The sequence below is a fragment of the Equus przewalskii genome, chromosome 8 (assembly GCF_037783145.1).
Source record: "Equus przewalskii isolate Varuska chromosome 8, EquPr2, whole genome shotgun sequence".
In the NCBI taxonomy this organism is placed as follows: Eukaryota; Metazoa; Chordata; class Mammalia; order Perissodactyla; family Equidae; genus Equus; species Equus przewalskii.
The window spans coordinates 64,144,973-64,159,828 of record NC_091838.1 but is presented as its reverse complement, the minus strand read 5'-3'; the positions used below and the strand labels follow the sequence as shown (position 1 = coordinate 64,159,828).

The 14,856-nt window shown below is 39.5% G+C and overlaps 1 protein-coding gene across 24 annotated transcripts in view; it reads left to right on the top strand.

Moving 5' to 3' along the window:
• Positions 1–14,856, top strand: part of ENPP2 (ectonucleotide pyrophosphatase/phosphodiesterase 2) — a 104,368-nt gene that overhangs the window by 60,320 nt on the left and 29,192 nt on the right. For 12 of the 24 annotated variants that reach the window (XM_070630911.1, XM_070630907.1, XM_070630910.1 and 9 more), the window contains exons 10-14: positions 2,323–2,388; positions 3,075–3,147; positions 7,627–7,782; positions 10,028–10,136; positions 12,952–13,077. In XM_070630911.1, the coding sequence (XP_070487012.1) occupies positions 2,323–2,388; positions 3,075–3,147; positions 7,627–7,782; positions 10,028–10,136; positions 12,952–13,077 (530 nt within the window). The remainder of the gene's footprint in view (positions 1–2,322; positions 2,389–3,074; positions 3,148–7,626; positions 7,783–10,027; positions 10,137–12,951; positions 13,078–14,856) is intronic. The other 12 variants (XM_070630917.1, XM_070630914.1, XM_070630916.1 and 9 more) reach the window with 1 other exon arrangement.

The following is a 14,856-nucleotide window of genomic DNA, read 5'->3' as shown; positions in this document are numbered from 1 at the left end:
CATTATCATCAAGTGAGTCCATCAGACTCCATTTTTGTGACTTAACACCAATTATAAAATAAAACCGCTTGCAGGTAGGTAGTGAAGTAAGGTAAAATGAAAGGGCTAGGACATTTGCTATTTTTTTAAGTTAGGAAAGAATTCAAAATATGTAATTATTTTGTTCAGATACAGGGGATTTCTAAGTCTGAAGAATTAAATAGTTTAAGCGATTAACCTGGCTTTGCTATGCCTATTTCTAATTCAATTATAGGATCTAATAAACAGGATCCCATTTATTCAGTAGCCTTGAAATTTGTTTAAATTAGGACTCATTTTATGATAAGCACGATTTTTTTCTGGGCTCATAGGGTAGTTCTAGACAGAGAAGGGGCCAGAGGAAAGACAAATCCCTGATATGTCACAGAAGGCTGGAGCTGGTGGGAGTGAGGATGGCGTTGGGGATGCGAGGAGGCTGCTGTATGGGAGCTCCTGCCAACCCTAGCCTTCTACCATGGCTCTGAAGATATGTCTTTCTCCTAGCTTTCTCTTGCTCACATCCACCAAGAGTAAACGTTTAAATGACTCAGCCAATATCCCACGATACATTTCTAATAGAGTTTATTTTTTAGAGCAGTTTTAGGTTCACAGCAAAATCGAGCAGTAGGTACAGAGATTTCCCATATACCCCTTGCCCGCACACATATGTAGCCTCTGCCATTATCAACCTCCTCCACCAGAGCGGTACATTTGCTACAATTAATGAACCGACGTTGACACATCATTATCACCCAGAGACCAGAGTTTACACTAGGGTTCACTCTTGGCCACAATAATTTTTACTAAGCACAATCAAACTTGGGCTTTAGTTCGAATTCATTGTAAACATACATGCTTTAATCCTGCTCTCGGATGGGGGAGCAGAAAAGCTTGTTGTGCTTCTTGTTAGGAAAGAATAAGCGAATTTCCCCATAAATAAAGACATCACTCAACTTAAGAGCATCTTAATGTTACTCAGCCCACGATACAGTACTAATCATGTTAGCCAAGAGCTCTTAAAGCGAGTGCCAGATTTGGGGTAATTATATTTCAACAGAGGAATGAGACTTAAACACAAAAGTCATTGTGGATGAAGATTATACCCTTTTTGTCAGTCTCATAATTATATGTGCCTATTCTTGATAGATTTTTATAGAGCTAGAAGAGAATTTCGAGAATACCTTTCCTAACCCCTTATTTTATAGAGGAGGAACTTAAAGTTTCAGATTAAATACTAAAGTCATATAGCTATTTAGAAATAGAACGATAACTAATTATGATCATTAATAAAAATAAGGTTTTTAAGCGCTTACTATGTGCTAGGCATAGTGCACGCCCTTTGTCTGTCTTATCTCATTTCATCCTTCCAACCAAGCTGTGGAGTAAACTGAGGCTGAGAGAGTTCAAAGAGGCCTAGAGGTCAAGAGAGGTCACGCCACTGGCAAGAGGTATATTTGAGATGTAAGTCCTGATTCCTCTGTGGCCACAGCTAATGGCTTTACCCATTAAATGGCAATGATTTTGAGCCCAGGGTCCTTTCTGCCTGTAGCAGAGTCTCTGATCAGCAAGCCAGGTCCCTCATTTGACTGCAATCAGTTTCCAGTCTCATGTTCTGTGGCAGAAGTTGAGCAATGTAATATGTTGCAAATAGAAATGGAAGTTTAAAAACTGCAGTAGTCCTCCTTATCCACTTGGGATATGGTCCAAGACCCTTGGTGGCTGCCTGAAATTGCAGATAGTACTGAGCCCTATATATATGCTACGTTTTTTCCTATACATACATACCTATGAGAAAGTTTAATTTATAAACTAGGCACAGTAAGAGAATATCCAAATTACACTTGTGCTTTCGGGCCGTTATTAAGTAAAATAAAGATGACTTGAACCCAAACACTGCGAAACCGAGGTGGTTGATTTGATGACTGAGACGGCTACTAAGTGACTAACAGGCAGGTGGTATATACAATCCGGATACGCTGGACAAAGGGAGGACTCATGTCCTGGATGGGATGGAGTGGGATGGCGTGAGATTGTGAGCAATTTAAACTTATGAATTGTTTATTTCTGGAATTTTCCATTTAATACTTTGGACCGCAGTTGACTTAGAGTAACTGAAACCATGGAAGCAAAACTGTGGATAAGTGGGGGACTATGTAATTCGGAAGAGACCTTTTACTGTAACGTAGTGAACACAGATGGTGGTAAATAGAAAGCCCTTGGCCTGGGTGCAAGAGCAAGCGCTCATCAGTCTGGAGTTTGTGGAAATGCAACCCACATCATTCTTTGCTTGTTATTTCCCTACAGGGTCATCCCTCACGAGCGGAGAATATTAACCATACTGCAGTGGCTCACCCTGCCAGATGAGGAAAGGTATTTGTTTCCCTGTCCCTGACTTTCCCTCTTCTTTCTTCAGTACATTTCCATCTTAGGTGAGAATTGGGTGAAAAACCAGATGGATTGTGCAATAGAAGCACAGTCAAGGTTTGGTATTATTAAAAGTCTTGTGGATCTTAGCCTTAAATGTTACTTCTCTAAGAAGGACTTAGGTTACAGTGGTGTAGGTTACTGGGGACCATTTAATTACATGGACTGCTAACAGCTCTGCGTCCTGGCCACCACAACAGAGCTTTTGGGAGTTCGTGGCTTTGATAAGTGAACCAGCAGCATCCCAAGGATTGGGGAAACATGAAGACTGACTTTTCACTTTAATGGAGTTGTTCTTTCAGGCTGCAGATTGCATGTCCCATGTGAATTATCACTGGGCTCTATTATCTTGAGGATCAAAGACCTGAGTATCTGTTCAGATTAGCCTTTGTGACTTTGATTCCTGAAGGTGGTACCAAGCAGTTACCACAGTGGGGATGTTGTAGGGGGTGGTGGATGTGGAACCAAAAAAAAAAAAACCAACAAGAAAGAGATATTTTCCATGGTAAGACTAACAATGATTGAGAGATTAACTTGATTTGAGAGGACTTTTTTTTAATGTGTAGAGATATTTGATATTCTTTGCTATGTGTGGTTTGGGGGAAATTCTGAACCTTCCAATTTTCCCGTAGGCCTTCAGTCTATGCCTTCTATTCCGAACAACCTGATTTCTCTGGACACAAATATGGCCCTTTTGGCCCTGAGGTTAGTAGCTTATCATCTGCCTGAGGAGAACCTGTGTCCCTGGGCTATCTGATCTACTGACCTTATTTCAGGATTTGTACAAAGTCTCTTGGGGTATTCATATCTGCAAGGTTTATATGTAGACAAAGAATTGCAAGACTAAGAGCATTTCTTAAAAGTCTTAAACATACCTGTTTCTCTTGCAGGAACTTCATTTCAGATTGATTTGATATTCAAAATATCCTAAACTTGGTGTTCATGGGAGGGGTATATTCCAGTCCTGCAGGCATCAGTCAAAAGGTGAAAGATTGAGAAGGGTTGGCGTTTGCCATCACTGGGACTGGAGTGGAAAGGAATCTGGAGGTGAAACTTGCAATACAAAACATTGCAACCGAAATTCAGCTCGCTTCAAATGATTGTACAGTTCAGAGAGGGTAGGTCAGCTACGTGGCTCTAATAGCTTTAGAAGGTACGATCAACCAGACATATGTTATAGCATTGAACGCTTTTTTAATTTGATAAATTTTGATGTAGTTATATACCTGTGAAACCATCACAACAATCAAGAGTACGAACATATCCATCACCCCCTAAAGTGAAACAGATTCTTAAGTGAGAGAAATACATTATTGAATGAACCTGTTTAGCATGGCAGCATGACACCCTTTTATCACTCAGAAATCTTTGTAGAAGATCATCTATTTGGAAGGTGGTATCCAGTATAACTTCACATTCAGCAGGTGGGAATGGGATGGTGATGTTTTGTTATGTTCCTCTTTCATCTAGAGATGGAAATCTTCCCAGTGTGGCAGCATAGATCATTTTAAAATATGATAGGATTTACAAATCTAAACCTTTTACTATTTTAAATGTTTTCCACCTGTCTTTCTTAAGGGTGGTGAGGTCTGCATCAACATAATAGAACTGGATTTTGGATGAGAAATTGTGACCAAAACTTTTTGTTGATGGAAACTGCCTCCCATTCTCTAATAGCCAACAATGTTGTCTAACAGACAACAGCATTGGTGATAATTAAGTTTCTTGTGTTCAGCATAAATATAAGTAGGAAATACAGAAAAGTGTGTCTTGGTTTAAGGATTCTTGAGCGAAAAGCAGCTTGTCTAAAGAAAGGCAGTAAATACCACGAGCCATAAGTATTTCTGAATGCTTTAACATCAATTCAGTGGTGATTTTTTGTATGCACTGGAAACTAATGGCTATGTGAAACCATTCTTAGTTTGCCTTAAATCGCTGGAGTCATCTAAGTCTGATGCTCTTTTTCCTATCCCTTTGATGTTTAACCAGTGTTGCATGATTATGAAACACAAATAATAGAATGAGATAAACATCTGCATACATGAAAGACAAATCTTCTTCTTGCCAGAGCAAGCATGGCTGTTTTATCTTCTGGATGGCTTTCTTTGAGTTTAATCTAAAGTGAACAGAAGGAACCACATTTTATTAAAACGTCAAAAAAAATAAAAAAACCCCTAAGCAGTTCCATGTGCCCTATTTAAAGGTTCAACTTTGCTGGGATAATAATATCCCCTAAAGACCCTGCAGCTTAGGCAAGCCAGAGATTGAAATAGCCGTTCTTTTAAAAGCAGGAGGCTCGTCCTTAAAGAGGTTTGGTGCTGCTCAAGTCGCTTGGCAGGTAAGTGGAGGTAGAACCTCAGAGCATCCGACTCCCATGGCTCTTCCCGTGAAACCCTTGAATCCTCCTTTGGTCCAAGAGACAAGCAAAGTGCCCAGTTAATAACTATGTTCTTCACACAGAACATTTTCTTTATGTCAAATGTTGACGTTTTACAATATAGATGAGATACAACTCTTATCATCCTCATTTCCTGAAAAGTTATCTGGCTAAGCAATAAATATTCTTTATCCAGGAACACCTATGGATTTCTAATATGTGTAGTTCAGTTATAATTACTTACTTGAAAGTGTATGTGTGTTTTAATCAAGAAGTAAACTAAAACCTTTTTTTAAAGTACTGAGCAAGGATAAAAAGCGTAATATAGTTTGCTTTAATTTGCTGTAATGATGATTCTGTGCTCAGGGTTGCTCATAAGTATACAGAGATTTCTTTGTGCGTAATATTTTTGAATTAAAAGTTGGAAGTGTTCATACTATGTTCTTTTTAGTATTAATACTTCTTGGTACTGGAATGTTCTCAGGTATCTACGGGGTAAAACACTCCTGATTAGATATCTTGGAATGTACCTTCGGTTATGACAACCTGATACCTGGTCACATTTTTCTGATAAGGCAAGGGATATTTTCAGATTTCAACTCTCTCTCATTTGGTTCTAGGAATCTTATTTTTACTGAAAGAAAAGCAAAACAGTTTACACTTCTAAAAATGGAACCAAAGCAAGCTGGCAAAACTTCTTTTCTATTGTAGACTAGTTGTGTATACTTATATAGCCATCATATACGTTTATTGTGCACGTAAAGATTATAGTCGCTGAAGTATTATTTTTAAAATGAGTAACATGTTATCTTTTACATCTAGTGAGAAAATGCATTGCATTTGAAGTTTAATTGAAGTGGTTCAACCTAGCAAAATGTGTGCTACAACACAGTTGAAGTTTGTGCCTCATTTGCTTAATATTTGAGTATACTTTTTTCAGGATGATTCTCAAAGGCTATTAAATAAGGTGACCAAACATTGGGGCAATAGCTTCAAGGAACGGTGTATTGCCTCTGGTTTCTTAGTGTAATGGTGAATGTTCAGAAATATGCTTGCTTTGATTATTGGCACAATCTTTTTCTCTTTGACCTTCTGTGCTTTCTCTATGACTCCTCGTTCGGCTGCTCTTCCAGGCCTAGAGGCAGAGCTTTGGCTGGCTAGTTACTACCCTCAGATGGCAAAGTATCCTTCTGAAAAGCAGGGAAATTTGCCCCTCTACCTCCCATCCTCTTAATAACCTCAGGCTAAATCTTCTAAAGTCAGACTAAAGTATGGCTGGTCAGAGAAAACTTAGCTTTCGTCTACCTCTAACATTCGAAGAAGGAAAGACATGCAATATAATCATTGGATGACAACTCATTTTGACTAAATCCTCTTTCTCCCGCTGCTCCTCTAACCCGCTGCAATCGGAAGGGCTCGCCTTTGGAGTCTCCGGAATGTTGAGGTCTCTTGCAAATGCCCGAGTGTCTGATGGGCAGACTTGTGCGCTCGCTGAATGTCTTCGGTGACCTTGAAATGGGAAACCCTCTTTTTTCCTTTTGCTTCTCTTTTCATAAGAATTGCCTAAAACTAGAAGCCTTTAAAAAACAAAAGAAAACCAGAGTCTATGGGGCTGTGTCTTTCAATCGCTCTGCCTAAGAGAGAGGATGAAACAGAGATGGAAGTGCCCTTGCAGTTGCTTGCTCTGGAAACAGTGAAATCGCATGGCAGATGGCCTCCTTTTTTGGATACACTAACCTTGTTCCTCTTCCTTCCCCTTCCTGCATCTGAATGATTCTCGAATAGTCCCCGCCGAGAGAAATCAGCTAGGTAGACAGCAGGGCTTGCAGCTTTAATTCACCTTTGCACCATCAGCAAATCAGGGGCCTATTTTTCTCTAGCATTTGGAAGCCCCAAAAGGTTATTTCCTAACTCAGTTTGTGGGTCAGCCTTTACTGCTTTCTAGATTTTCAAAACAAGATGCAGAGTACTGCCACTCCCCTCAAAAAGGGGGTTTCTGATAGAAAGAGTATAAGTAGAGTCTTTCTTGATATGTATACCAAGATGAAGAGATCTTGATGACTTTTTATCTTTTACCTAATTTTACAAGAGAATTTTTTAAAAGACTGTTCTATTTTTGATGATCTCTTGGCTTAGAGTTCCTCTGTGCTAGAAACCTAAATTATTCAGTGAGAAGTTCTCTCTCCTGCTGAAAGTTCTGATTTGTGGGAGTGTATTCATGACCAAGGAGGATTGTTTATGATTTGTTTCACTTCATCCTTGGTTTTAAAATTTTATCCTGTTCTTTGCCGATGAAGGTGACAGTTGCTTTGATATATTTGGTGGTGTGAACAGAAACCTGTCAGATCCTGAATTGGAACCACCTACATGAATCCCATTGTCACCTTGAAATGACCAAGTGGCTACTATTCTGTTTAACTTTCATCTAGTACTTTATAAATGAAGAGCTTCTCATAACCAAGGACAAGTTTCTCCCTAACGCATGAGTTATGGAATGCAGAACTCTATGTCACCTTCAAGTGTATCCACAAGTAGTCCCCTCAGCCAAAAGAAACCCATGTGACTAGATTCTCTTAAATTATATTCTTGCTGTCAGTGAAGAAGCTGTGACAACAGCATCAAGATGGATTTAGGAAGCTTCTCTGTATAGAGTACCCTGAATCATCCCTTATACCAACTTTTTCCCCACTTAAGGAGCCTTAGTTTTTCTAAGACTCTGCTGACCCAGAGGCAAAGTGTGAGCTTTATTATCAGACCCAGAGGGACAGACGGCTTCTGAGTCCAGACATCTCTATCCGCCAGTACAGGAGAGTAGTTATGGCTCACCTCTTACTCCGGCTAAGAGACCTAAGAGGAAGGTTACCCCTAAGAGGAGACAGGAAAGACCAGTTGCTCCTCCAAAGAAAAGAAGAAGAAAATTACATAGGATGGATCATTATGCCGCGGAAACTCGTCAGGACAAAGTAAGTTTACCTATTGTTCCAAAGCTTTGTGGCGGGCAGGTATGAGTTGAAGGTTTCCTTCAGTGCCTTGGTTTGAAAATCAACTGAATAAGTTTCAGAAAAACTCTGGTGCATCATTCTTGGCTTTGAGTCCAGAAGAATCAGGTACTTCAGAGGTTAACACTGACGTGAAGACCTCCTGAACTTTTAGCAACACAGGAAAAGAGAGCATTCTATTCTTTTTAGACTCGGTTGCTCTAAAACTAATATTAACATTTAGTCTTGAGTCAATGTTAAGAAGGCTATTGGCTTTGCTTGCACTTATTCACAAAATTAGTTGTGGTGGTTTGTAGTTTTGGTTCCTGAGAACAACCCAACAAGTTAGCTGGGGGCATCCTCAAAGACAATGTAGATTAGAACTCAATGGAAAATTGGCTTAGATTAGTGGACTGTGCCTTCAGAGTTCAGAAAACATCTTAGGTTATAAATAAGGGAATAGCTGAGAGAGAAAGAGAAAACAATGGGTAGATAGAGTTGTATGTGTCTTCTCATAGAGATATGAGTAGTGTCTACTCTTTTCAGTACATTCTAAACAGCCTATAGGTTCTTACATTTCTCAAAACCTTCAGATACCTCTGAGGCACTATCTTATTTATAATTCTCTGAACTAATCATTAAGAAGTAGGTTCTGAATTTTATCTAAGTTGCCTTGTTGAGTAAAGGAAAATAAGTTGTTGCCAAGGATTGACATGTCTTATGCGTTTGGTGTTTCTTGTATAGGCAAAGGTCTTGGAGGAAAGCATGGTTTTCTCAGAAGCAAGTACTACTTAGTCCCACGTCTGTTAATCCCTTCAGATTATACAGCGCAAATCATTCTGAAAGTTTCACTTGTGACTTACTCCTTGGGACAGAGTTTGAAATACTGACTTCTGTCAGGAAGAGAAACAACTTTACACCTGATTTTACTGATGACATGATATGAGGAAAGGTCTTGAGTCATCTGAGAAGATGCCAGTGGAAGATAATATATGCGTCTGAGTGAAAATGATATGCAGATTCCTTCTGTTCTTGTCTCAAGTCATCTTGGGTGCATGTGTATGATTGTAGCTAAGTTGTAAAATTCGTCTAAAGTACTGTCAAGTGTTTGTCTGATGAGGTGTTTCTTGAAAATCTTTCCATTGCACAAAGATGAGAGCAGGAGGGAAGGTCTCTAGTATGTGGGAACATCCATGCCATTAGAAACTTTCATTTGAAGCAAGAAAAGGAGAGCCGAATTGTGTTTCTTAGTCTTCGGAAATGTTCTACATAGAATTGAGCTTTCATTTTCGTGAGGCAAATAAGAAATCTTCTGGAACAAGCTCAGTGGTTCACTTCTGTTTAAGACTTATAGATTCTAATTTTACTCAAAATCAGCTTGAAAGGGACTAAGGTGAGAAGCAGTAGCTTGTTTCTTAGAGGAGGTTCTTCTGCTAAGAGTCTATTGCTCTCAGAAATCGACAGTTAAGTCCTTTGGAACATTTGATGGATCTCATTGTATTAATGATGTTCTCATTTAGCATCCAGTGGAAGGTTATCATTAATCTCACCACTGCTTTTTTTTTTTTTTAAAGATTTTATTATTTCCTTTTTCTACCCAAAGCCCCCCAGTACATAGCTGTATATTCTTCGTTGTGGGTTCCTCTAGTTGTGGCATGTGGGACGCTGCCTCAGCGTGGTCCGATGAGCAGTGCCATGTCCGCGCCCAGGACTCGAACCAACAAAACACTGGGCCACCTGCAGTGGAGCGCGCGAACCTAACCACTCGGCCACGGGGCCAGCCCCTCACACCACTGCTTTTGATTCACTTAGCTTCCATCTTCTTGCCTTGGTTCAAAACCTAATGTGATTTCACCTAGGGAGCAAGAGGCTTGGACTATCCATCTGACTTTCTGCTCACTCTCAAAATTCTTGGATTCAAAGAACATTGCTACATTTAGAAAGGCCATTTTATCTCAAAAAAGACAAAAAGAATTGCCCTTAATATTTCTGATATTTTTATATCAAAGAATCTTGAAAGAGATTGGATGAGGAGATGTTTTATGGTGCTGAAATAACACAAATAAAAGTGCTTAGACCAGATTTCCATTAAGAATGGGAGGCAAATCTCCCTGGACAAAGCTCTGCCTCTGGGCCTGAAGTTTTCTTTCCAGAATGTTCTAGGGGTAGAAGATCTATGAGAAACTGAAAGGAAAAAAAACTGCAGGGACTAATTTGCTCCTTTTTCCAGATGACAAATCCTCTGAGGGAAATTGACAAAACAGTGGGGCAATTAATGGACGGACTGAAACAACTAAAGCTGCATCGCTGTGTAAATGTCATCTTTGTTGGAGACCATGGTAAAGCTTTATTTCTTCTTTGCTAATAGGATAGATTCATAGATAATATTTCTGATGGTGTTGAAGAAAGGAACCCTTGCCCTCAGAATCCCAGGTTGTATTCTTCACCTTTTTCCCTCTTTCTTCAGGATGGGGAAGAAAATCTGGCCATGATTCACAAATATGAACCAGCCTGAGAGGACCCTGGGTTCATTTTGATCAAAACCAGGGACTTTCTCTATCTTCCTATTCTTTGCAGGAAAAGCCTTTCTCCAAAAATCTGTCTCTTGTTAAAGTATTGCAGACTATTCTCTTGTGATGTTAATAGCTACCTCTGTGAATGTGACATATCAGGTGATAATCCCCTATCCCTGCCAGCCACATCCCCAAAAGGAGCCCACAGAGTTTATGTGGCTAAAAAATAAATCTAAAGATGATAAGGAAGCAGAGACATAGGATTCTTGTCGAAGAAGTGACATATAAGTAAAATGATTTCTCGGCATTCACCGAGGAAATTCAAGACCAAAACCAGAGGACCCTGCTTCAATAGAGAAGGCTGTTAAAGAGAGGAAGAAGCAGCTTTTCTAAATCAGTGTATAAAGTAAGAAAATTCATAACCACTTTTTTGAGGTGATCAAGAGCATCATAAACATTACATGATTATAAAGCTGGAGAGGGCCCTCAAAGATCATTCTTATTTCACAGGTGTGCAGACTGAGTCCTAGAGAGTGCCTCCTGTATTCCAGAACTATCAGACTGAAGTAGTGACCCTGGAAGGTGTGGCTACTCCTTTCTAGGAGAGGATTTAGAAGAAGAAAATTGGTTGACTTGGTAGTTCTGTTAAGAATGGCTGGAAAATCTTCCTAGTCAAAGCTCTGTTCTGGGCCTGAAGTTTTATTTCCAGAATGTTCTAGAAGATCTGTTAGAAAATAAATTTAAGAAAAGCTATGGGACTAACTTGCTCTTTTACGGGAACTAAATGTGACTCTGCAAAATTATGCTCCATGAGTCTGACTTGGTGGAGAGCTGCAGATACGAAAGTGAATTTGGAGCATGTGACACAGCTGGTTCAATTTAAGTTGCCTAGAGATGTCAAGAGCGTTTGGTCACATGCTGGAGCCAGATGTCTAACAAATAGTTGGGTCCTAATGAGTCACGTGCTGGAGCATTGGAAGGGTCTTGGGTTGATTAAAACCTTGTCTGCCGCTGTGCAGACATCTGAAATGAGTAGATTGCTTTGGTTTTGGGGAGCCATGGCATCTCTTTCTTAAAAGGTAGTATGGTCTAGTGTTTCAGAGCCTGGACTTTGGAGTAAGAATGAGTTTCAGTGGAGTTCAAATTGCACTGTGCCACTTAAGAGCCATGGGACATGGTATATGTTATATGGCCTCTCCAAGTCTCAGCCTCCCCATCTGTGGAATGAGAACATTACCACCACCTACACAGTTAGTCTGGAGGGTCAAGGGTGATGATGCTTAAGAAGCACTTCTCATATGGTCTTTGAAAGCAAGATATGTTTCACCATTGGGGTAGCATAAGTGACTTCCTAGAAATGTAACAAATGGAAGGTCCTTCCAGTCTTCCTTTAATAAGCATTTGGAGACTCCCCCTTCCTGAGTTAAGATTCTACTAGAACATAGTAGCTGTTTATTGCTTTTATTTTTCTTCCTGAGAGTTTAAATGTTATAAGGCAAGATCTATAACCCTTGTGCTATGTTGGGATCTGTTTTTCTCTCTCTTCATTCCAATTATGTATTAAAAAAAGGAGGAGTCTGGATCTGGGATCCTAGAAGGTGATAATTTGAATTTTCCTGGATCCTGGCCACTCTGGGTTATATTTCTTTATTCCAAAACCTTAGGACATCCTTTACAAGATCACTTGTTTTCCCCCTTTTAGAGAATATTCATATATTGAATTGTGCAAAACGATATATTAAACCTTTGTAGTTCCGTGTCGTCTCATAAATTCCGAAATCACAATAAAGGTCTCTACCAGCCTCTATAGTCTGTGATTCTAAGATTTGAGTTATTGTTTTTATTTTTAACATTGATCAAGAAATTTTCCTTGATGGGGTCAGGAAGCAAATCTTGGGTGGGGGAGGAATATTTGTAGGCCAAAAAATTTCCCACCTAGACCAGTGTTCCAGTTTTGTGTTCCAGTTGCCAGCTTTCAGTTTTGACTGATTGCATTGTTTATGACTTGTTTTCAGCGTTATTTTGTTTCTCAGTTTGGGTGGTCATTGGGGCTGACATTTTTCTTTCTCATCTCTTGTTGCCAGTATTGTTTGGTCAGTAACATCCAAGGCCACCAGTGGAGGCAGAGTGAGGACTGGTGATTATGTACTCAAGTCAGGAGATATATTAGAGAGCCAGAGTTGGAAAATGACATTTTGTAAAAGAGACACAGAACTATATATTCCAGTTATTTACACCACCCCCAGCTGGGAAGAGTTTGAAGCAATCTTGGATTTTTCTTTTAAAGAATAGATCTTTTTCATAATGACTGTGTAAATAGGTTTTTTTTTTAAAGAAAGATCATAATTACTTCCTTTGTCTTGCTGCTCTTGCTGAATGGCTTAAAATGATAATTGAGATGATGCATTTTCAACCTTCTAGGACTTCAAGATAATAGGACTAAATCAAAGTCTGATGAAAAAATTATATAAAGAAGCATTAAAAAATTTAAAGTCAAGTTGAGAGATCTTAAGAGAGTGGATCCCCACATTGAGTTGTTAAAAACAAATTAAGGAGATGCCTGGATGTTATCTTTAGTGTCTGTGTCAAGATTTTAATTTTAAGATTGCCTCAAAATACTTTTGTTTTCTCCTCCCTACAGGAATGGAAGATGTTACATGTGATAGAACAGAGTTCTTGAGCAATTACCTGACTAATGTGGATGACATTACTTTAGTGCCTGGAACTCTAGGAAGAATTCGACCCAAATTTAGCAATAATGCTAAATGTAAGTTGATTCTTAAAATACTAAGCTCCTAGAGTAGTAATACAGTGGAGGAGGTAAGGGCTTGTTCTCTGAAGCTGGAATACTTGGGTAAAAATCCTAGCTCTGCTACTTCTTAGCTGAATTACCCTAAATGAGTCATTTAAACTCTAAGCCTCAGCTTTTTTATCTGAAAAATGGGGACGATAGTAACAGTAGCTACCACATAGGCTTGTTGTGAGAATGAATCCATGTACATCACTTAGAGTGGTTCCTGGTGCATGGTAACAGTATATAAATATTTGTTCTTGTTTTTATCATGCAGAAAATACACTTAATTTAAGGCATGTGTATAACCATAAACTTCTGTTTACAAGAGAAGAACTTTTCAACAGGAGGCTCAGGCTTGCTCGTTAGCTGAAGCTGGGGAGTCCGTGACAAGGCTGGCGGAAGCACACTCAGACCCTAAACGTTCCTAGGACCCCGGTTGAAGGGGACTCATCGCTTTTATAAAAGTGATTGACAGGACCCAGGAAGAGAAGCTATTAAGCCATTGGGAAGGGACAGCTGTTTTGAAAGATTAGAAATAAAATAAATAGGAATGATCATCACTGTGTTTTGCACATTTGGGCTATGATATGCCACTGACAAGAACTTTAATTTAGGGACTAGATGTTTTAGGTGCCGCCCACCCAGATTTTCAGAAGCCCATAGTGTTATTGGAGACATGCTGCATTTAAGAAAAAAAAAAACCTTTAGAGTTTTTAGCCTTGGGAATAAGAAACCATTGGCACCAAGAATAAAGCTTTGGAAAATTAAGTTTTTCCCAAACTGCGTTCCTGAGTCAACACAAATGGGAACCATTCCAAGGTCAGCTCCAGGCAACGTTGTGAAATAAACAAAATGTCTGTGTCCTGCCTTCTCTTTTCCATGTCCTTTCTGTCCTCTGTGTCCTCCCTTCTCCTCTGCTCACTTGAGATAGGCAGGCCCTTGCCAGAGATGGGATGCAAGTCTCTACGGTACCTCTTGATTTAATGTTTGCATTTTAGGGCTATGCAAGAAAGGTTTTGTCTATTTTGAAAGGTACTTCAGATGCCAGTAAATATAATGGGGAGGTTGTTTTAGGGGAAAAGAAAAGCTTTCCTGGGGCCAATGAAGTAATAACTATCAATAAGTAAATGTTTTGTATTTTACAAAGCATTTTCATAGACGTGATTTCATTTTGTGAGAGCCTGTAGAGTGAGATGGTTAAGAGCACAGACAACAGTGGCAGGATGTCTGGGTTCAAATCCCAGCTCTGCCAGGTGCTCACTCTGTGACCTTGGGCAAGCTACTTAAACACTTTGTGCCTCAGTTTCCTCATCCATAAAATAAGGATGGGTGGGAAGATTAAATGAGAGATTACCTACATATCACTTAGATTAGTGTTTAGCACATAGTCAAAGCTACATAAATCTTAGCTATGACAATGATGTCTTGGTCACATCACTCTTTCAGCCAGATATATATACAATCTTCTTTAATCCTTCCAATAGCCCTATGTAATAAGTATTATTATCCCCTTTTACAGACAGTAGAAATCCAGGCTTAGAGAGAGGTGAAGTAACTGGTTCAGAGTATGACAGCTAGGAAGTGGCAGAGCTTGGATTTGAATCCAGATTCACTGATCTTAACTACCCACTCTGGGCTGGGAGCCTCTTCACCTCACACAAGGTGAGAGCTGTTAGCATGAGAGGATTGAGTACTTCAGAGTTGAAGGATCGGTGTCCAAAACATGGACTCAGGCATGTATTGTTTCCTAGC